The sequence below is a fragment of the Anser cygnoides genome, chromosome Z (assembly GCF_040182565.1).
Source record: "Anser cygnoides isolate HZ-2024a breed goose chromosome Z, Taihu_goose_T2T_genome, whole genome shotgun sequence".
Classification (NCBI taxonomy): domain Eukaryota; kingdom Metazoa; phylum Chordata; class Aves; order Anseriformes; family Anatidae; genus Anser; species Anser cygnoides.
In genome coordinates, this window is record NC_089912.1 from 66,560,793 (window position 1) to 66,582,585 (window position 21,793).

General features: G+C 36.3%; 1 protein-coding gene across 1 annotated transcript in view; it reads left to right on the plus strand.

Annotated features, from left to right (window-relative positions):
- The first annotated feature begins 2,876 nt into the window (after positions 1–2,876).
- Positions 2,877–21,793, plus strand: part of SLC1A3 (solute carrier family 1 member 3) — a 62,596-nt gene continuing 43,679 nt past the window's right edge. The window contains exons 1-2 of the mRNA XM_013181799.3: positions 2,877–3,127; positions 4,657–4,931. Of these exons, the coding sequence (XP_013037253.1) occupies positions 4,751–4,931 (181 nt within the window). The 5' untranslated portion in view covers positions 2,877–3,127; positions 4,657–4,750. The remainder of the gene's footprint in view (positions 3,128–4,656; positions 4,932–21,793) is intronic.

The following is a 21,793-nucleotide window of genomic DNA, read 5'->3' on the forward strand; positions in this document are numbered from 1 at the left end:
GGGTCCTCAGTGCCAGCTATGGACCTACAGATCTTTTTCTTTTCACGTTTGCTAAGAAAACATAGCCTATGTTCTCTTTGATGTGCGTAGAGCACATATAAGCATACACATTACAGTGTTAACTTTTATTGCATCAGATCTTAATCAAAAATGAAGTATATTTTTCATATTTAGCTGGCAAAAACTGAGTTATTTTTCAAATCCCACTGTGATAAACAGATCCGAAAGCAAACAAACACCAAACCTCAATTTCTCATCATTTCAGCATGGTCAAAAAATGAAAGAGCCAATCTAGTATCTCAGGAAAAAAACATGCCATGGTCCAGTGGAAATATTCAGGAGCCTAAGGCTGTGTCTTAACTCTGCCAAATATTTGCTAACTTTTAAGGAATAAATTTGATCTCTCAGAGCCTCAGTTTCTTCATTAGCAAAACAGGGTCTAACGGTCTAACTAACTGTTCTAAGACGGGTTGGAACTTGCAGGGGAGTAATATATATTCTTGTTTTGTTCAACTCAATTGAAGACTGGGGACATACCAACTTAATATGAATAAACATATTCTTTCACAAGCATATCACTCCAATTTTGCTGTTGTGACATGGATTGCAATCACGTTGTAACAGTACAACGTTGTCAATGTGAAATTGGTGGTAGCACAAATCACTGCTGCTCTGTCAATCTATAAACTGTACTAATGCTTTTCCATATTCTTGGTGTTGGCTGGTTTGATCTAAAGTCTACAATATTTCTAGGAACTTCTATGTTTTAAGTTGTTATTCTTAGAAACTAATAGTACTACTGAAAATTACAGATATAAGTGTTTAACCAGTAAAATTGCAAATCTTGTCCTAGTCCTGGTAATTAAAGATTGTATAATAAATCTGTTAAATTGATTGCATATTTAAAAGTAGATTTATTGCAACTATGTATTGCCAGGAGACACTGTACTATTAACTCTGACTCATTTATTTTTATCCAAGGATACCTAATATACATGTTTATTGCAATATGGAGGATAGTGTTCTTTATATACTCTTTATAAGTTCCCTTATTTCACTACCAAAGATAAGTAAATTAACAAAAGGAAAGGATGTCAGGAAAGGAAGAAGACAGGAAAAAAAATAATAATTTTTTTTAAACATGTTGCCAAAAAGTATTCAGTTAGTATTCTGTTTTTCTAAGCACTGTCTGTTGCTTTCTAAGAGCTAATAAAAATATTGCTGCTGAAGTTAAACTAAACTGTAAGATTGCTTATTGTCTATTTACATTTTGTCTCATGGAATAGCTAATTCTCTTTCATTGGATTATCCTTGTTTCTCATAGACTCTACTATTAATTAAAGTGTTAAATGATGACATACTTTGGGATCATCTCACCTGGGGCCTGACCCTGCTCCCATTAGGCAACTGGAACATTACCATTCATATGAACACAGGGCAGAATGAAGTCCTTATCTGGGAGGTTTCAGAGAAAGCATGCCATACTCCAAAAGGAAGCATCATGCAAGCAGATTGCTAAAGGCCAAAGGTCAGTAAAGAGGTCAATTCCCGTCTCCAGGCAAAAAGGTGAAAGTATGTAAAAACTGAACCAGAAAAAATAATGATGAGATAGACTTTTAAGATGACAGGTATAAGAAAATACAGCACGTGACTTCTATCTTTGCAACACAAGCAGCCAACAATTTTTCTTGCTTTTTAAAATAAATGAATAACAAATAAGGTAATTCAGATGTTTACTTTCTCTCTTGAGAAACCTAAGATCAAGACTCTGCAGTTCTAAATACAAGTACGAACCTACAGTAATCCCAAGCATGGTTGCATTAAAAAGTAAAATAATTTTTTCTATGTTACACATTATGTGAAGCCTGTTTTAAATTAACAAACATTTTAGCAAAACCGTTACCGTGACTGTGTGAAAGTAATACTGCTTTCAGTTTTATTTCTTACCTAAATATTTTCTGTGTGCCTGGTACATAAGATTATATCTGTATACTTGAAATGGCTTTGTAGAGAAAAAGAAAAACATTAAAAGCAACATAATTCATCAGCAGAATTCTTAACTTTTACATTTATCATACATTTATATAAACTTCCATTCATAGTATTTGTTAATCTTTTAGGAAAATGCACTAAAAATCTCATGAAAATTTCACTGAAGTATAGTCATTGAAGAACTTAAACTGACTCTAAAATGAAAATGTTCTTCTAAAAGTTAAAATCTTTGGGAATTCCCCCAGCTTTCCTCCCCAAGTACCTTTTCAATGGTGCAAACTTTTAAATGCTAAAAAACCTGAAGGCCACTTATTTTCCAAAAGTCGATGTTATATTCTTCATTGTTCACTCCCTGCTATTGAAACGGACTGGATAATGGGGCTTAGCATCCAGTGAGTTTAAATTGCTGAATTACAAATTTTCTCATCACGAATTTTGTGTATCTTCAAGAAACATACAAAGAATTATAGCTGATTAGGTTTTTCTTGACAATGCTCCAGTCACTTTTGAAAGATATGTCTGGTTCCCCACCCTGGGGAGAGGGAGTTCATGAATAAGTGTCTTTAAGGATCAGAAAATATATGATAGCCTCACACTATGCCTCTGTTTAGAACAAGCTAGCATGCTCATGTATTTTATCATTTATTCTGAAAAGCACAGGAACGGTGTTATGTAATTATGTGGAGGCTTTTCAGTTTCCCAGTCTGGAATATGGAATGAAGAAGCCGTCCCCGCTCCGTGTGTGTGTGTGTGATCCTCCAGTTCTTCCTGGGTTCTGATTTTGCATTTCTAATGAAGCTGAACTGACAAAGCGTGAAAGTGGTCTAAAAGGAAAAACAAAGAAAATGACCCTGTTCTCACTGTGCCGAGACTCATCAATATTCCAGCAGCTCGGCTTTCCTCTCTTGTCTGATGTGTTTTCTTTTCATTTTTTTTTTTTTTTTTTTTTTTCAGAGCTGGGCTGACAGTCTCCTCCCCTTTCCTTAAGTTACAGGGATAGTAAGTTGCTGTATTCCCCAGCACATGCAGATTGTCAGTTTTCTCTGTCTCCCACTTGCTGAACTGCTATATCTGCTGGGAAATCCCTGCCTTATCTGACACCTCTGTGTGTGTACAACACTGCAGATCTGAAAAGGTGAGCCGATCCTTTAATCTGCTGGGGCTTGGGGAACGAAATCTTTTCTCTCTCTCCTCCTTTGTATGTTACTTAATGTAATGATACTTTTGCCTATAACCATGTTCTTTCTTGATCTTACTGTTAAACTATAGAGGACAGACTAGCTGTGTGAATCATCTCAGAAACAAAAGGCACTGTGAATGAATCTGTGTTTTACAAAATACTGAAAATTAATTCGTCTGAAAAAATCCTTCTTGCACACAGTAGTCGTGTCCAAGCTGGAATACGTAGTAATGTAAATATCTAGTTCAGTCTATGAATGCTTTCACTCTAACAAGTTAAGCATGCATCATTCCGTCACACAGAATATTGTACTCAAGTGCCAATGTTCAAACATAAGGTAATTCAAAAAGCAGTGATCAAATCCCATCAAAACAAATTTGTAACAACGTGGTATTTTCTGTAAGACACATGGTTTCAAAACTCTGTGTATTTACAGTTTAACCGCTTCCTAAAAAAAGGTATTTAAGCACTAGACTTACTATGTTGTTACAGTTGCATTGTGTATAAATAGACAGATTTCAGTGGAAACTACTGTCTCTGAACATTTATGAATTTCTAATTTCATCATAAAAACATGATTAATGAACACTTAGAAAACTGGATTTTCAGCCTGGAAAACACTTTGTGCAGACTCTGTTATTAAATAAGTTCATACTAAGCAGACATAAATATTTAATTTTTAAACAAAGAAACAAAAAATAATGTTCTAATGAAGGATTTTTAATACTAAAACATTTTCGGGTTGATTCAGTGTTTGATTTCTTAAAATCAGATTATGTCCCCATAGTTGCTGTTGGACCATGCTAGCCATTACTCTGCAATGTGAACTTGTATTATGGTTAGAAGCAAGAAGCTAAGTGGGATATAACTTCTGATACTTTACAGATGTGCTCTAAATAGTTTATACGCTTCAAACATGAATGTTATCAACATAAAACTGTCAAAAGCATATCTTCTAAATTGTGGTTGAGGGATAAATAAACTATTCCTGCTGGGTTTTGCCATGTGAAAAGGAGGAATTCAGACAATGCAGTCAACCATTTGAAAACATCTGAAATGCAGAACGTTTTAAACGTTCCATTTCAAGCAAAATATTTCTATCCATTGGTTAGAGTAAAGGTGAGCTAGATTTTATTTTTTTTTAAGATGGTATGGACCAATTAAAAGTAAGCCCGACAGATAACTTTAAACATTATAATTACTTATACTTCCAGGTATTGTACCCATTTTATGTTACCATATCTCTAGCAACTGGAAAAAAATTACAGAATGACAGCAAATTCAGATTAATTTCTGAAGACAGGATACCCATCTGAACAGCTCATAAAATCCTTTTCAAAGAGTTCTTCTCACAGCCAACAGCTTAGATGTTGCAAATAATACAAGTTGTACCGAAACATGAAGAATAACCACTTCCATGTAAATATATGGCTAACCATTCCTCTGAAATTTTATTGCAATATTTGATATTTCTTGTCTTACAGGTTTCTCCAGTACCTCCCACGGAAAAGGGTCTCTCACCTTTCTGAAGGGATTTTGACAGAAGTTAAGTGTAAGAGAAAACTTTCTGCAAGACCGATGACTAAAGGTAACGGAGAAGATCCCAAAAGTGGAAGTAGGATGGAACGCTTTCAACAAGGAGTCCGGAAACGTACACTTCTGGCCAAAAAAAAGGTGCAGAGCATAACAAAGGATGATGTTAAAAGTTACTTATTGAGGAATGCCTTTGTGCTCTTCACTGTTGTTGCTGTGATTCTTGGTGAGTAATTTGTTCAATAGGAATATTCTGTTCCCCAATGCATTTGACGATGACAATTTGCCTGGGCAATTTGCATTACAAAAAAGATCCCAAATTCTTCTGAACTGATAAAGAGTGTTCTGGCTTGGAGAGCTTGGGCTCTGACACCAGCACGTTGAAATTTTGCAAAGAGCCATTTTGATTATTCTAGGGAAAATAGTGGTGAAAGAAATCAGCTGTTCTATGGATTCTCCTCTTAAGGAACCAGGTACAATAACTGAATGGAATATTCTCAGCAAAATCTTCTACCAAAACAATTTGCAGCAAAATGCTCAGGGTGTAATTTTTATTTACCTAATCTAGCTGAAACTAAAACCTTGCAATGATAAACAGAAATCCTCAATGAAATAATTTAAAATTAAAGGGTGACATTTCTGAGCAAAGTTCAATATCAGAGCCTCAATCTTTGTAGTTTTCCCTTGACAAATGCAAACCTGTCAAAACTAAGTACAAGCTTATGCTTGCTCAGTTGCTCACAATCTTACACATGCATCTTTCAGATGCAATTGGGGCAACAATGGAAATGCTACTTGTTCAAAGGACTGCAAGATGTCACCTGATTAAATGCCTTTTTTAGAGTGTATTGAGAGGAATCCAGAACATTAAATAGCATTTAGATTTGGAATGCAACAAAATGTTAATTTAAAATACAGCTACACATTTTTTTCACATAAGAAAGAGAAAAATCTGAGAAAAAATGTTTAAAAAACAAAATTTACTTAATATAATTATGTGATCACCTCTGGTCATTTTCCTTTAAATACAGATTAATTTTATACATGGTACCACGATATGTTCCATGAAATGATATTCCTTTGTGTGAGCAAGAGCATTATTGTTTTACCATACATTTTTCTTTTTATTTTCTGATCAGTTTAGGTACGAAACTGTGAATCTGATCATCAAAACCCAAATGTTAACACTTAAAGATAAGGGTATATGTCCTAAACCTACATAGGCCCTAATGCTAATGATGATGCTGTTTTGCATAGATCTGCTTGTTCTATTTCTATGTCTTTCTTTAGGAATTTAAATTTCAGGGATTTACTATTATTTTTGTTTGGCACCACTACTGCAAGATTATTTTAGATTACTTTCAGCTTTCATGGTCTTTTTCTGGAAGAGAGTTTATTGGTTTGCATAAGGGTAAAATGAAGTACTTTGTTGCTGTAACAGAAAAACCATTCTCTCATGTTTATCTATATTGTTTGATCAAAAGTGCTTTTCATTCCTAACTAAGAATTTTCTCAATGCAAAAAAAGAACCTCTACTGTTCATATCAAGGGTACAAATTATAGGCATTCTGTCTACAGTTTTCAGGAAAGGCAGAACTAACCAAGCAGGTTTTGAAACACCCTCCAACCACTAAGCAATACAATTCCTCAATCAACATCTGTCTATACTGGACAACAAGACTAAAGCACTCTTACAATTTTTTCACTGTCACATAGCTCCTGTGTCACAGACCTCCATAAAATTGGCAATGTGGGAACAGAAATGTAGTCTCGACAAGTGTGTTTACAGTAACTGCATGTTCCAATTAGCTTTAGATGAGTAGTGACAAATGTGAGTCCGTGGCTCTGCTAGCACTTACAGCCATTTCAGAGTACCAGTAAGGCTGGAACACAAGCTGGAGAATTGATGAAAATGTGCATCTTAAGACGACCCAGCTCCTAAAATTATGCTTATGGACCAGACATATCTGGAGTAATGTTCAGAAAAGAGTCTGTTCATTACTGTTATGGAATATTCCAAAATTTTCTCCCATTCCTGGTGTAATTTTATAGTATACTCATGATTAAAACAGCAAGTTCACACTTGGCAGCTCATATAACGGTAAAACTTCTATTTTGGGGATTTTTTCACTGTTGTGGAAATATTCAGAAGTAGAGAACAAGAAGGGAACAATTGGTTGAAAAGTTTGGAAAAGTATTGTTGGTTGAACTGCATCTGTCTAGTTTGGCAAGAACAAAACTTCTATCATCCCTCAGCTGTTTGGTGATCTATGCACAATCAGATGATGGGCTTTCCTAGCAGACAGTAATTAACATTGAAAAATTAATGCACCAGTTAGCACCTCTGACTGTTTCATTAGAGATGCTAGCAAGTAAAAATAGGTGGAAACCAATCTATGCTCAGGTCAAGGTTGAATCATTTAAAAGAAAAGATGTTTAATGCTCTCTGTAGTCTAAACAAATAGAGACATCAGTTTCTAAGGCTGTCAGTCCAGCAATGTTCATAAAGACTCAGCTCAGGACAACACAAATTTTAGCTTAAAAGAGTGCAACATTTCTTCAGAAACATTTCTTTTAGGCCACTTTTGCCAAGGGAGCAAGATGAAAAACCCTATTTAATAGAAAGCATTTCTGACTTCTTTGCTGGACAGGATTGATGCTAGTAGAGGTGAAGTGTACAGGATTATGTCTTAGCCTGGTTTTGGGACTGTAGCTTGTAGCAGGCAGTTGAGTTTGTCAGATAACTTTGTGTCTGTGGAAATAAGCATGAAGCTGCAACATGCATTTGTTTGTTTTGCATATGGCTATTTTACAGACAGAGCAGAGATTTTCTGGCATGCACATAATAAGGAAAATATAACCACCTACCCTTACTTTTGCTGGTAATCCAATTCTGAACTAATTTCTAAAGTAAACTCACTAGTTGCTCCAATACAAAAAAAAAAAAAAAAAATTACTCTTTAATAACCTAATTACGAACATGCCAGAAGTTATAACTCTCACTGAGAATTACTTGCACACCATTCTCTGTTTCCTAAAAATCTGAAGAAAGGTCTTCTTACTTCACATTTTGCACAGGTAGTGTCTATTTAGTACTGCATCATTATTATAATTGTTGCCAATTTTAGGGAAACTCAAAGTGCTTTCAAACCCTTTGAGAAACTTTGAGAAAAAGTGTTCACCAAAGTGAGTTACAATGACGTTTTTCAGATTCTGCTGACCCACCTAGAAATATTAAATTAGGTTTTTTTGTTTGTTTGTTTGTTTGTTTTTTGTAGTGGGTCTTGGCAAAAGCCAAAAGATGTGTGAGATGAATTTGGGCAGCTGACCATTGGTGAATTCAGGGTGTCATGATGAGCAGGAGCAATTTTAGGTATGCTAGAAGTCTGGTGGCTCATGGAAAATCTTCAGGAAGTCTTACAAACTTTGAAGTGTTAGTCAAATTACTGGAAAAATAACAGAGGCTGCCCTTGCTCCCATGTTATTGAACTTCATTGTTCTGTCCCCAAAATACCTTCCTCTAGAAGACACTTGATTCTCTGCTACCTACCTTCCATTTTTCCAAAACTGCTAAAAGAGTCCACACTTTATTCTGGAAGGACTTTTAAATGCCCAAGAATCTCTTGTGAATTCTGAACTTATACTGAAGGAAAGATCACAGTGCACAGAGGTTCTGAGAAGCTGTTCGCAGAGAGGGAGGATGTGAAGTACTATAAAAAACATTTTTTGCATAGGTATGAAGCTATCATAGTCCCTTTCAAAGGGGACAGGGATGGAGCATGTTCTGGAAGCTGGTTTGGGTTTCTGGCTGCGTGATGGCATCCAGTCCTCTGTAATTCAGGCAATCTCACAATGAATGTGAGAGGTCCATACATTCATACCAAATCTGTTCTACAACAGGATGCACCATACATAGGATCCCCAAACTTTCCAACATAAGAACAAAAACAAACAAACAAAAACCAAACAGCTAGCTAAAAATACAGGATGAAGATAGTAGGGATGAAGGCATTTCCAATGTCCCTATGGCCCCCAAAAAGTAGAGTTATAAAAAGCCTGCAGATGTTCCTTCATAATTCAGAAGGGGTGGTGGGGGGAGGTAGGGGAGGCAGGGGAAGGTCTAAAAGACCTGGATAATGAAAAGCTGTGCAGAGAAGCAGATTTGCCTATCTCAACACACAACTTGTCCAGACAACAATTTAAAAGGAGTCTTAAGAGGTTCAAGTCCATGATATATGGTTAGATGGAACCCCTGGATAACACCCACAAAAAAGACATTGTCCAGTGTATTGAAGCTTGTATTCCCAAGCTTGTATTCCCAAGCAGAGCTACAGGCTGGGAGATGAGTGGCTGGAAAGCTGCCTGGCCGAGAAGGACCTGGGAGTATTGGTGGATAGTCGGCTGAATATGAGCCAGCAGTGTGCTCAGGTGGGCAAGAAGGCCAACAGCATCCTGGCCTGTATAAGAAGCAGTGTGGCCAGCAGGGCTAGGGAAGTGATTGTGCCCCTGTACTCGGCTCTGGTGAGGCCGCACCTCGAGTACTGTGTTCAGTTTTGGGCCCCTTGCTACAAGAAGGACATGGAGGTGCTCAAGAGAGTCCAGAGAAGGGCGACCAAGCTGGTGAGGGGTCTGGAGAACAAGTCTTACGAGGAGCGGCTGAGGGAGCTGGGCTTGTTCAGCCTGGAGAAGAGGAGGCTCAGGGGCGACCTCATCACTCTCTACAGTTACCTTAAAGGAGGCTGTAAAGAGGTGGGGGTTGGTCTGTTCTCCCACGTGCCTGGTGACAGGACGAGGGGGAATGGGCGAAAGTTGCGACAGGGGAGTTTTAGGTTGGATGTTAGGAAGTACTTCTTTACCGAAAGGGTTGTTAGGCATTGGAACGGGCTGCCCAGGGAGGTGGTGGAGTCACCATCCCTGGAGGTCTTTAAAAGACGTTTAGATGTAGCCCTTAGTGATATGGTTTAGTGGGATACTTAGTGTTAGGTCGGAGGTTGGACTCGATGATCTTGAGGTCTCTTCCAACCTAGAAATCTGTGATACTCTGATACTGTGATACTGTGAAGCGACATCTTTTCTGCTACTGGTAGGTCCTCTGTATCCACTGAAGAGAAGGGAATTTGACCCCATTACACACCGGCAATGTGCACTGTGACAGTGCTCAAGGCAGCCTTCGTAAAATTTGCATGAGAACAAAGCAAAGATCCATCACTGTAAGAGAAACAGCTGTGGGAGGTGAATCCTAGGAGAGAGAATATGATAAAATATAAAGAGAAATGTGATATTGGACAAAAGGATAAGATGTATACAAGAAAAGCAAGATAGCTTAGGGACAGCTAAGGAGAAATTCCTTCTATTTGTGCTGAACTCAGAGGCTGTCTTTGTCTTCATGCTCTCCTAAAGAACCTGTCCAGCATGATTGCTCCTTTTTACTGTGAGCCTTCCTAGCAATATACTGAACCAAATATATAGCAATAAATTCCTAAGCCAAGACTTAATTCTATTTGAAGTTAAGTAATATTTATAATTTTGTGGGGAAAAAAATAAATAAACAGACACCATATGGTCCTTTAAACAGTGCAACACTTAAAAATTAAAACATGATCTTTTCAAAAAGGGTAAGAAGTATAGAAATACAAAGAGCTGTAATTCTGCTATCTAGTAGCCAGTAATAAATGTCAGATGGTGAAATATGAACAGCACACTATTTTAACAGTTACTTGTAAAATAAAATTATGTACATTTATTATCACAGTCTTAATGTCTTATCGTACACTCTGGTGTTAATGAAACGAAACAGCACTAGTTGTCAGACTGCCATACACAATGTAGTAACAACAATACACGTGGCTGCTCTGTGAATCACAGCTGTGCATTCAGTAACAGTGCAGATATTAGTAAAGATACAAAATATGCTAAATATTACCTTACTAACTTCCTATTTGCTCTATTTGACAAATCAGTGGACTTGCAAAGTGGTGCTGAAAAGTAGCATTTGTGAGTGGTCATAAATCAGTCCAAAGAAACAATCATTCACTGCTCTCCTCGTACAGTCTGAAAATGTAGGCATTGATGGCCTTCTCAAATCTCTGTCTAGAAATTCAGTTTAAATTGATTTATGTAATACTACTTCATACAAAGCAGATTTCATGTCTGTGGGTAGAATTCAGGACATTAACAGAGACATTTAGGGTGTTTATATGATTTCTAAGAGATTTAATGAAAAATTTCCCTGCAATGTTAGTACAACATGGCAATCATTTTATCAAAGCAGAAATAACAATAGAAAAAATGGCCATATTAAAGACCATTATGAAACAATTTGGGGCTGTATGAGCATCAGAGAGGACTAAAAAAACATTTTCAGCAGCAAATCAGCTAGTGCTAGGGCTGGCCACTCCATTCCACTTTTCAACATGTGTGCACTGTAGTCACTATGGTGACTACAAAGCACTACAAAATCATAAGCAAGGTGCTACTGACTTGTATGCTGAGTAAATGTTTAACATAAGTTTCTTACCAGCACCCTAGCTATTGAAAAGACTCAAATGAGTTGTCATTTGCACTGGAATGCCTTTCAGCTGGCCAAAATGAAAGTATAACCCAAGATGACATAATCAGTTGTTTATTGATTCCTGAAAATTTCATTCTTTCAGTGTGAATCTGTCACATAGTACTCTTGAAATAATCAGGCATCTAAAAGTTTGTGTGGGTTTTATGGTACCAAAGAAAAAATAGTTGTATTTTTAGGTGAATCAAGATAAAGGGTATTTGAAAAAGTATACAAAGAAATCCAGTATGAAAGAGGTAAATAAAGAAATTCAATCTTCTGAATAAGGTTAAAAAAAAAAAAGTAAAATACAAATATAGACATTCTGATGCTTTGTAGTGTAGCATTGACTTTTAGATCAGGATAAATAGCTGCCAGGAGATATTAATTATCTTTTTCATTTTTTCATGCCTTCTTTAAAAGGTCAGAACCAGCAACTGCATAAAATAATCCATGCAGTCACATTAGCTGTATATATCCTCTGCCCATCCTCCCAATTCTGTACTTTTACTGTGCATTACATTCAGATTTTGTATTTTATTTAGCTTCAGATTAGAACTCAGTATCCTTGGGATTTACCATATTTTGTCCTGTATTTGTTGCCTAGCTTAATATAGTCCTGTTCAGCCTGGACCTTTTGAGCAATATCTAAGTAATAAATAATTATTTTATTTTTTTTTATTTTTAAAGTAAAAAGCTAAGAGATTTCTTCCTTGTATACTAATTTCTCCAAAATTCTCCATATTCACAGAGTATGATAATGTCTATAATGTGTATTACGAAGCAAATAGGCTCCTAAACAGTTTTACTTCGTATCATTGACACAAAAAAAAAAAAAAAAAATAAAGTGTTTGGAATAGGGAAGATACTATGAAAAACAGGAAATGAACAAATGGAAATTATTCCTGATAGATTTCAGTAAATGCTGGATTACTCCATTTATTACATCAACCCAACAGAGCTGGAATTGTACTGATACTGTGTGTACTTTTAAAAAACATGATGAAAACCCAGAATGTATAACCTCTTTAAAGCCATGCAAAAGAAGTTTATTTTGATGAGAGATTTTATAAAACATTTTTGGATTAAAAAAAATTTAAAAAAAATAGGTCCATGAAACTATAAAAGAGTTAAAAGGAAAACATTTAAAAGCAGGAAAGGAGGCAAAGAAAACCAGAAAGACAACATGAGAATCAGAAGGAAACAAAAGTGTTATTGCTATCCATGCACTGTAGTTGTACTCCCATGATCTTTCTCTTAGCAGTAGTTATATCCACCTTTTGAACCTTAATTCCTTAAACTGAAGAAATGAATTTTCTTTTGTTAAATTTAAGATGGCTACCAATTTTCTATTGGTATTGATATAAGATCATAAATGGCTTAGCTGGTGTACACTGTGTGCTTGGTATTCACCATTTTGATAACTTGGCCTAACAGAAAATTAATTTGTTCAAGAAAGGTCTATAAAAGATGGGACTTACATGATAAGTATAATTTACACTGATACTTCACTGATACCAGCAAAAGACCATTGATGAATTAGACTGCTGCATACTTTTTGATGTCTTTTGAAATCTTTTTATTTTTACATATGTTGAACAAAAAAGGATGTATTACCTAGTTCTTCAAAGTCTGAAAAGTAAGGGAAGCTACATGTGGAATACAAAGCTCAGACCTGGATGTCTTTATAGCGCATGAGTGAGAGATGGCAGATTCAAAAGGTGACCCCACAAGTCCAGAAAGAAAACATGTAAATGCTTAAAACTTGCCAGGAGGAAAAATGAAGCAGGATTACATTCCCACTCCTTGCTGAGTGAGTCAATGGACCATGCCAAATATTTCACCCAATCAAGATCCAGAAGCAGATGAACCTTCACCTTGGGAATGGTGTCAACAGTGCTTGAGGAATTGGCTCACACTTTTCCTTTCAAAACTGAAGTTGCAGGATGGATTCCACCATTCCTTTCAAAGTTGTGTCATTGGTCAGAATGAAATGCAAGACTTCTAAAGGCAAATATGTACACCAAGTACATATACCTAATGGCTGAAACAAGCAAGGAGCCACGGGTTGTTGAGCAAAACTTGGAGTAAGAACAGTAACACAGGGCATCCCAAATCCAGCTGATTTTCTGCATGTATGTGTCAGACATGCTCAGGTCAGTTTCTAGGCCCCCAGTACTTACACTGGAAATAGGCAAATTGATGTTTAGGTCATGGCAATTCTGAGAAAAACACAAACAGAACTGTGAGAAGTGAGGAGTCTTCCAAAATGAATGGAGAAGTGCCAATTAACTTCATGGATTCTCAGCACTAAGCTTTTTACCTAGAGGGACTTTGAAGGTCACAATTTGGACTCAGGTACTTACTTTGTGATTAAGTATTGTTCCAGGTGCCAGTTTCCCTTTGCTGTTTTTGTGACCTTTAAGGTAGAGAAATTCTTCCATTCTGAATAATGACTAACAGTGAGAAGAGAGTAGCTATATATATAACCTATATGCCAGCTACATCCAAATCAATCCTCTGTGGTACAACATTTTCAGAATCACAGACCTCCCACTGTATCCCTCAAATGGCAACTTGTAAGAAGTCAATCAGTTAAAAAGCTCATGTGAGACTTCTTTGGAATCGACTGAAATAAAACAGTTTTGAAATTCATTTGTTGAAAGAGGATGTTGACCAGTAAACTAAATAGATGGGAAATTCTAGTTAAGGATAGTTTCATCAAAGTCATAATAGAGGAAAAAAATGGGTCACTTAACAAAATCAAATAGCTAGAGACTTGAAAACATCTTAGCTGTCTTTTTGAAAAGATGATAATATGATTCCACGAATTTCAGTCACGAACTTGAATGCCCTATTGAAAGAATATACTGGGTGATAAATCTAATAGGGTTACAATAATACTTAAATCTGATATGGCAGCAGTCCTGTATTCTACAACAGGAAATCCTTCCTCTCAGTTTACCCAGGTTGTTTGCATGTGTCAGCAAAATACTGGATGAGAAAGAATCTTTAAAATCTTCCAGCGAAGTCTGCCACGTGAGTTATGTTCCATGACCAAACAGTTCTGGCACAGGCATATCTCGATTCAACAAAAACTTAATCCTCAGTGGCAAACACCTCAATTACAGATTTAGACTATCAGCACTAAGTTAAATTAACAGGTGGTTTTGTAGGAATGAGAAGTTGGGCGAGCTCCACAGAGATATGAATGCATAATGTGAACCTCCCACAAATGATCATATAAAACTGCACATCAAGGAAGCAAAGCCTGCAAAGATGTGTTTTGTAATATATGTCTAAGGTGGAATTAAAAAACTCAAATAAAGGCAACTACCAAGGTCCAACCTCAGGCTCTCTGTTAAGTCTACACCAGAAATTCTTCAGAGTAGAGCTCTGTTTTCTGAGTACATTTGTACAAAATTCTTGGCACTGAGGGGTCTCAGTCTCATTGACTGTGATTCCTGAGTGTTGCCGTACTGTAAAAAAAACGACAAAATAATACAGTCAGGCAAACGGAACTGTTGAAGAGAAAACAGAATTTGGTGCTGTTAAGGACTATGTCAGCTTCCAGTTGAGGAAAAACAGGCAAGAAAGAAACTATGTAAACTTTACAAGAGATCAGCCTTCATATCTGTTGGGAATTACCTTTTATGGGAGTAAAAACATGAGCATTAGTCAAGAAGGTGGAGCTGCAAAGTAAACCCAGGCATGAAAAAAAGTTATGACAGTAATTTTGTAAAGTGCTAAGTAATACCTTAACTCTGGACAGTACTTCACTAAATGTAACCTGACATTTTTTTAATGCTGTATCTTTTTTATATGAGAAAGTAAGAATGAAAAAAATCCTGAATTTTACTGGAATTATATGTTATTTTATGCAGCCAAACCAGTAGTAGTCTGTCTTTCAATAAAGTCTTTTGTGTGAGAACGAAAATAGGAATATAGAAAATGTAGAAACACTTCAAGAAATATAAGGGAAAAGTCAAGAATAAAATTAAAGACTAACAGATAAGCCTAAGTTGGACAAAACAAGAATGATATTTTTGATGTATTATCAAAGGGAGAAAATTACTTCCTGACTGGGGAAGAAAGGCAAATGAACCAAATAACTAGAGAGAGAATGGAAACCATGTTATGAGGATAACAGTGGAGCCAAAAAGCCGCAGAGCACAGACTTCAACAGTTTGTTGGTGGTGCTGGTGGCATTTTTGTCTGTTTTAATTTTCAAACAGTGCTCAAATGTTTTATATTCTCAGATTTAGTATGCAAATGTCCTCATATAGGCTGTATCTCATAAAGCAGTGATTTTACTCATTGCTTAGTTACATCAGTTCTTCCGCACAGCTTCAGATGCCTCATTCACACCATATGCCTTCTGTCCACAAAATCTAAGGAAGAGATACTGTGTCTGCAGCTGAAAACAATGTGCAAGTTGCCCAGTCATAGCTATCAAGGTGTTTCAGAAGTTCAGGCCCCTTTGAAGTTAGTCATTAACAGGCAGAGGTTTTGAGTCTCCTAAGTTTGAGTTGCAAACTGAGTGCCCTACAAAGCTATGTTAACCTAGTTATAAATGCTTATAAAATACATGAAAATTACAAAATGCCTCTGGATCTCTGCAAAGTGTACCTGCAGACTGATGTTACAAGTCTGGTGTGATTTTGGAAGGTAACGGCACTCACTGGATGAAGGAGATCTTCAGGGTCATGTTCAGGAGGCAGGAGCTGCTGTTGCAGTGGCTGCAGCACTACCACTCAGCCTCCACTTGGTACAGCTGGGAGCACCATGGCTCACGTGTGATGCCTGAGCAAGGGTAGCACAGAGACTTCCCTTCTGATACAGGGAACAACTCTTTGACATCAGTGTAACTCTTTCTCTGGTGTACATTTTTTTTCTCCGGATGTGTTTCTTTTTATAGCGTTAGAATTCTATCCAGATGGAATCTGAGCCTTTTTTTCTACTGTTTTTGATCTTTCATGGCTCAATTGAAGCAGGAGTTTCAGCTGAATCCCTTGATGTCTGGGAGTCTCAGAGAGCCCCAAGGTTCATGGGTGCATGCGCAGCAGACTCTGTAGCATGTGAGTGACGACCAGCCTGCCACCATCACTGCGTGCCATCCAGGACTCCCAGGGGTAGCCCACTTGTGCACAATAAATATAGTGCATCCTGACTAAAATAGTTTTGGTTTTGGTTTTGTTTACTTGTTTTTATGCACAGATAAACCAGGTAGTTCATTTTTTTCCCCAAAAGAAATAAATTAATATTTTGCTGCTAGAACTCTCCCACACCACAATCTCATATCACAGGCTTCTGGGTCCCAAGCACGTCTAGGATATTTGGCTATCTTAAAGGACTTCTACCCTGACTCCTGTCATCATATCTCTTCAGCAAAGTAAACAGATCTATTTGTGTCCAAACTGACCCATAGTGTGCTTCGCTATATGAGAGCTGTGAGAGCTACTTTGAGCACAGCTCCTTAAGCTCTCTACTGCTCTAGCATCATGCACTTAAAAGTGCAGGAACACACCACAGGGATATTCAGCTATAGACGTGATATTCTCTGCTGGGCCTCTGTCATTTAAGAGCTGTAGAGAAAAGTCAAATAACTTATTAAGCCAATTCATACCAGGTCTTCTTCGGGTCTGGAGAAGAGCAGCAGGTTCTCGCTGAAAATAGTTCATCCTCAGAAATAGAGAATTTAAGGAACTCCAAGCTACCTATTATCCCCAATTCTGAATGGTTTGTGAGGAAGAGTAACTGATAAGGTTGCTTAAGGATATGTTTTTGCGATCAATTAAGTCAGTCTTACTCTGCCATAGGTTGCATATTTATAGCACCAACTGTTTTTTTTCTCCACTTTCAATTACACCAGCACTGCTGCCATCCAGCACAGCAGTAAACCTGTCCAGGGAAGTAAACTGGCAGAAAACTGTCCCAGTAAAAATAGTTCCTCCCTAGTTTAGCTCCCAAATTAGATCATCTCAGTATTTGACAAGTGCACTAAAACAGTAAAAATTTGGATCAACTTAAACCGTAGCAATTTGGTGCTCTCCATGACATAATCCCCCTCAGTTTGATGCCATGTGTGCCCATTCTTACCTTTGTTTTTTGCCCACCACAGGACTTCCAGGAGTAAACAGCCTGGAATTGCCTTTCCTGAACCAAGGGGATTTTCCTATTTTGGGAACGAAGACTCACAGAGAGCTTTTTCAGTTATCCCACCAAACACACTTTATGTTAAGGAGCTTTAGAGAGTTCTTACACCTCTAGGATAAAAAAGGTTGAAGAAATGTAATAAGGCAGCACTGATGACTATATAACAAAAGATTTAGTTCTCAAATGCTTAAGAGCAGTAACAGCTACAGACCTAAATTGATTGAGTAAATAAAAGTAACCATCTAGCTACTGAACAACAGTTAGCATAACAAGAGCCGATCTTTATGATAAAATTGATGAAAATAGGAAAAAAGTCACACACACACAATAATAATAATAATAATAATAATAATAATAATAATAATAATAATAATAATAATAAATTGCTGCAGTACTTAATTATCTAATACTTATGTTAGGCACCTAGCATTTAGGTTCATCAAAGTGGTGTCAAAGGGAACATGTCATTGTACCCACATAAGGAAAATCAGAAAGGAAGGAAGGATCAGGTAATATAAAGGGGAATAAGGGGAATGGGGGGTGAAGGGAAGGTTAAGTATAAAATTGTGAAAGCAAAAAAAGATGAAGAGCTTAAGAACTATTATTGTCGGCAACTTAAAGTATTTCTTATCACTTAGAGAGGTTATTTACCTGTTTGCCTCAAGCAAATACAGTCGAAACCTTATCTGAAAATGGCTCTTAAAAGAAAAGGTGTCAGAACAAAATGCTAAATTAAGCAGAAAAAAAATGACCCAAAGAACAAAAGCATTCATTCCAGGGCTCCACAGGAACATAAGAATGAAATGGTTGTGCAGCTAACAAAAATATACAATGTCCCATTAAACTGGTAGGAGCCTGATTCTCTTACTGGCTGTAGCCCAACTTCTGTTATAGAACAAAATGTTATTTGCTTGCTGGTTACAAGATATTCAGAAAGATCACTCTTAACAGTAGTTATTTTAGTGATCATTCTACCTAGTCTAAGGTAATCTTTCCCAGTTATGACGATACTTTCTATTTCTTGCTTGAAAAGAAAAAGTCTGTATGTCCACTGTTAAAGAAAAGGATATTGATGCAGACCTCATTTAACAGTGTTTTGAGATTTACTGGTAAGAATCGGAAGATCTTATTTAAAGGGAACTTTTGCACCGTTATTAATATATCATCCAGTAATTTCCTCTTGAAATAGGTTTGAGTGATTTATGATGAATTAAAGAATAAAACTGCTGGATTTTGTACTTTCTGCATGAAAATATAGAGAGCATAGACATTATAAAAATATACAGTCCAAATGTTATGGGTTTATTTCCTGTGTGTTTCTGATATAAGAGAGAGATGAAAGACTTATAAGGATTCATTACAAAAATTCAGAATTCACCTGTTTAACAGAACTGCTGCTATTGTTCACTTAAAAATATCGTGCCATTTCTTAGGAGCTTCCTTATTGCCTTAAATTATCAGTTAGTTGAAGTAGGGGGGAAAAAAAATGTCCTTCCCTCTTTATTAAATTTCCATACCTAATTCATCTAAATAGGCTAAGGAGGAGGATAGACTTCCCTAAAGTTCTTAAGTAAGCATTTAGATCGGGGTAAAACCCCGCCTATCATCTTCTAAGAGTTGTGGTTAATTTTTTTTACTGATGTGGTGTTTTAAATCCATGTGTAGATGTACAACATTTATTTATTTCATCTATGTAACACAAAGAATTGTGTGAAACAGTTTTCTACCACTGTAAGACCAAGGCATTTTGTAATGTAGTTAAGAAAGTTTTCACTTTTTCCTTGAAGTATTTTAAAGTTCATTTGCAAATATAATTTGATTATACTCTGATAGATTAATACTTTTTTTTTTTATAATGACCACAGACAAAAAAAAAAAGTTCCATAACTAAACTATTCCTAAAAAAAGAATAGTTTAAAAAATATTTTTATTGCTGCTTCAGACCCTGATTTTAATACTCAATTCATAACACTTTGATATTAGTCCATTTCAGAAACTTGATATAGAAGGTCATACGTTTATTACCAATGTTGGTACAATGTTGGTTACAATGATGTTCCCACAGTCTGAAAAGCTTCATATGAAAACTGCTGTTTTCTTTCTGGTATTGCAGCATCTGAAAGTGAAAAACTTATGCAAATCATCAATGTTTTCCTGCATTAGAAATAAACAATCCCAAATCATATCTACCATTATTGTTATTTAAATTCTATCACCATCAACCTTGTTTTCCCCTTCTGCTCCTTGAATTTTTAAATTCTCTCTTCATATAAGTTGAGTTTTATTTTGAACATCTACAGTGGAACAAAAATATTAAAAAATAGTTAAGTTTAAAGTTTATTCTGATTATCATCAGGATTACCTGTAAATCAATGTTGCCATAAATTTGATTGTATCATTGAGAAGTGCACCTCAAAACCCATCTTTTTATAACTCTAACCCGATTATCTTCTTTAATAACTGTATAAAGTATTCAGCAATATTAGTCTGTTGTACTACTATACACATGCAAAATTCATCTCCTTAACTTAAACAAACACTACCGATTTTTGTACAGGAAAAGGGAAAAAAAAAAGGAAAAAAAAAAAAAGAACTGATTCTGTTAAGAAGTCTACGCTTTCTTGCAGTGTGGATAAGGTACACCATTTACCATTTGGGAAGTTAGGCTCTGATATTGTAGATTAGTTGTTCTTTTCTGTTATAGAGGGTAGACAGAAACCTGCACAACAGGTTGTGGGAGAATGTTACACACAAGGCTTTGTTTAATTACAATTTTCAGAATTAATCAGAAACATGAAACTTTTACTGAGAAAGGCCAGCTCCAGTATTTACTCTTCTCAGCCTTGATTGTGGGGCTTGCTGATCAGTACAACACTAACCATGCACAGGCATCGATGGTTGTTGAAATAACTGCACACCTTCCAGAGGTTTAATACCTCATACCATGTCTAATTTCCAGAATTCATGTTGATACTTTGTCAATGTGCCTGTCTTTAAATTATGATTGTATGGTGTTATCAGAGAGGTTTTAAACCTGTGAATGTTGGCCCTGAATTTAGCGCTATCTTGCCAACTTCTACTTGTCTGTTTCAATTTTATATTTTTTTGTTAATAAAACTTCGACATGAGGTAATATCTAGTATCTAGATATTTATACTGAGGACTGAAAAAGAAATTTCTTCTCTCTATTTTCTAAAATCAAGAGAGGATGGTAAAACCATGCTATTCTTCTTTCATTAACAGACTACAATCAAAAAATTTAATTTCTTAAATTCCTTCTTCTGCATGTAAGATCACTATGTTAATACAATTTTCAGACCTTTGAAGCAATAGCAATTATATTTTACAGGTAGGGAAACTGAGTCAGGGGAACTTATTTTGGCTTCACATAGATCAATAGCAGTGCTAAGATTAAGGCTGAAGAATTAGTAACCATCAGATGTCAGCCCAGGTCACCAGGGCACATTCCTTCCATGTTGTAGAATTTTTTTCTTGTAAACTGCAGTGGCAGGCAATACTGTAATAATGCACAAAACATATTAGGACAAAAAAAAAAAAAAAAAAAGGCTCAACAGGTTTGCATGGTGCTTCAGAAACCTACTCTTACTACCAACAGTATTCAATGAAACTGCCATCTGTTTGGGCCCTGATTCTTTCTTAACACACTTTGTACAGCTTAGACAGTAGAGGACCAGATAATAAAGCCCATATAGTATAGCATAAGGACTAGTTCTTATAGCAGCCTTAGAAGCCCTCACTAACTTCACAGAGGCTTTGTACTGGTGCAGAGATTAATCCATGTGGAACTAATTGCAGGACTGTAGCCTAAGTAAGAGACTGGTCTATCTCTATTTGCTTGTTACCCAGTTGTCAAAATGTAGTGCTCATTAAGTGCAGAAACAAAGGGTCCAGATGAATTCTTTATATCTGAGAAATGTGTTTCCCATATAAAAGGAAAATAAGCAGTAATACTGCAGTGAAATTTAAAACCTTATTGAAAAGAAGGGAACTCTAATGCAGGTCTTCTGAGGCCCTTTCTCTATGTGGTTTATGATCTACTTTTACTTTAAAAAAAATCTATGCAAAATGCACTTTAACTACCTGAGTCCATGGAATATGAATGAGGCTAAAATAAATACCTTCCACTGCTACACCTGTCTTCTGTAGTGTGAGCTCCATGATTTGTACTCTAATTCCATGATTTTGTACTCTCCAGTTGTACTCTAATCACTTTTCCGCCATCCTGTAATATTGGAGTTTTCTGTCCTGCGTTTTTCTGGACTCTTCTAACCTAAATATTATAATCTACTGTATGGATTTACAAATCAAAAATCCTGTTTAAAAAACAAAATAACAACAACAACAAAAAACACAAAGTGATCAAG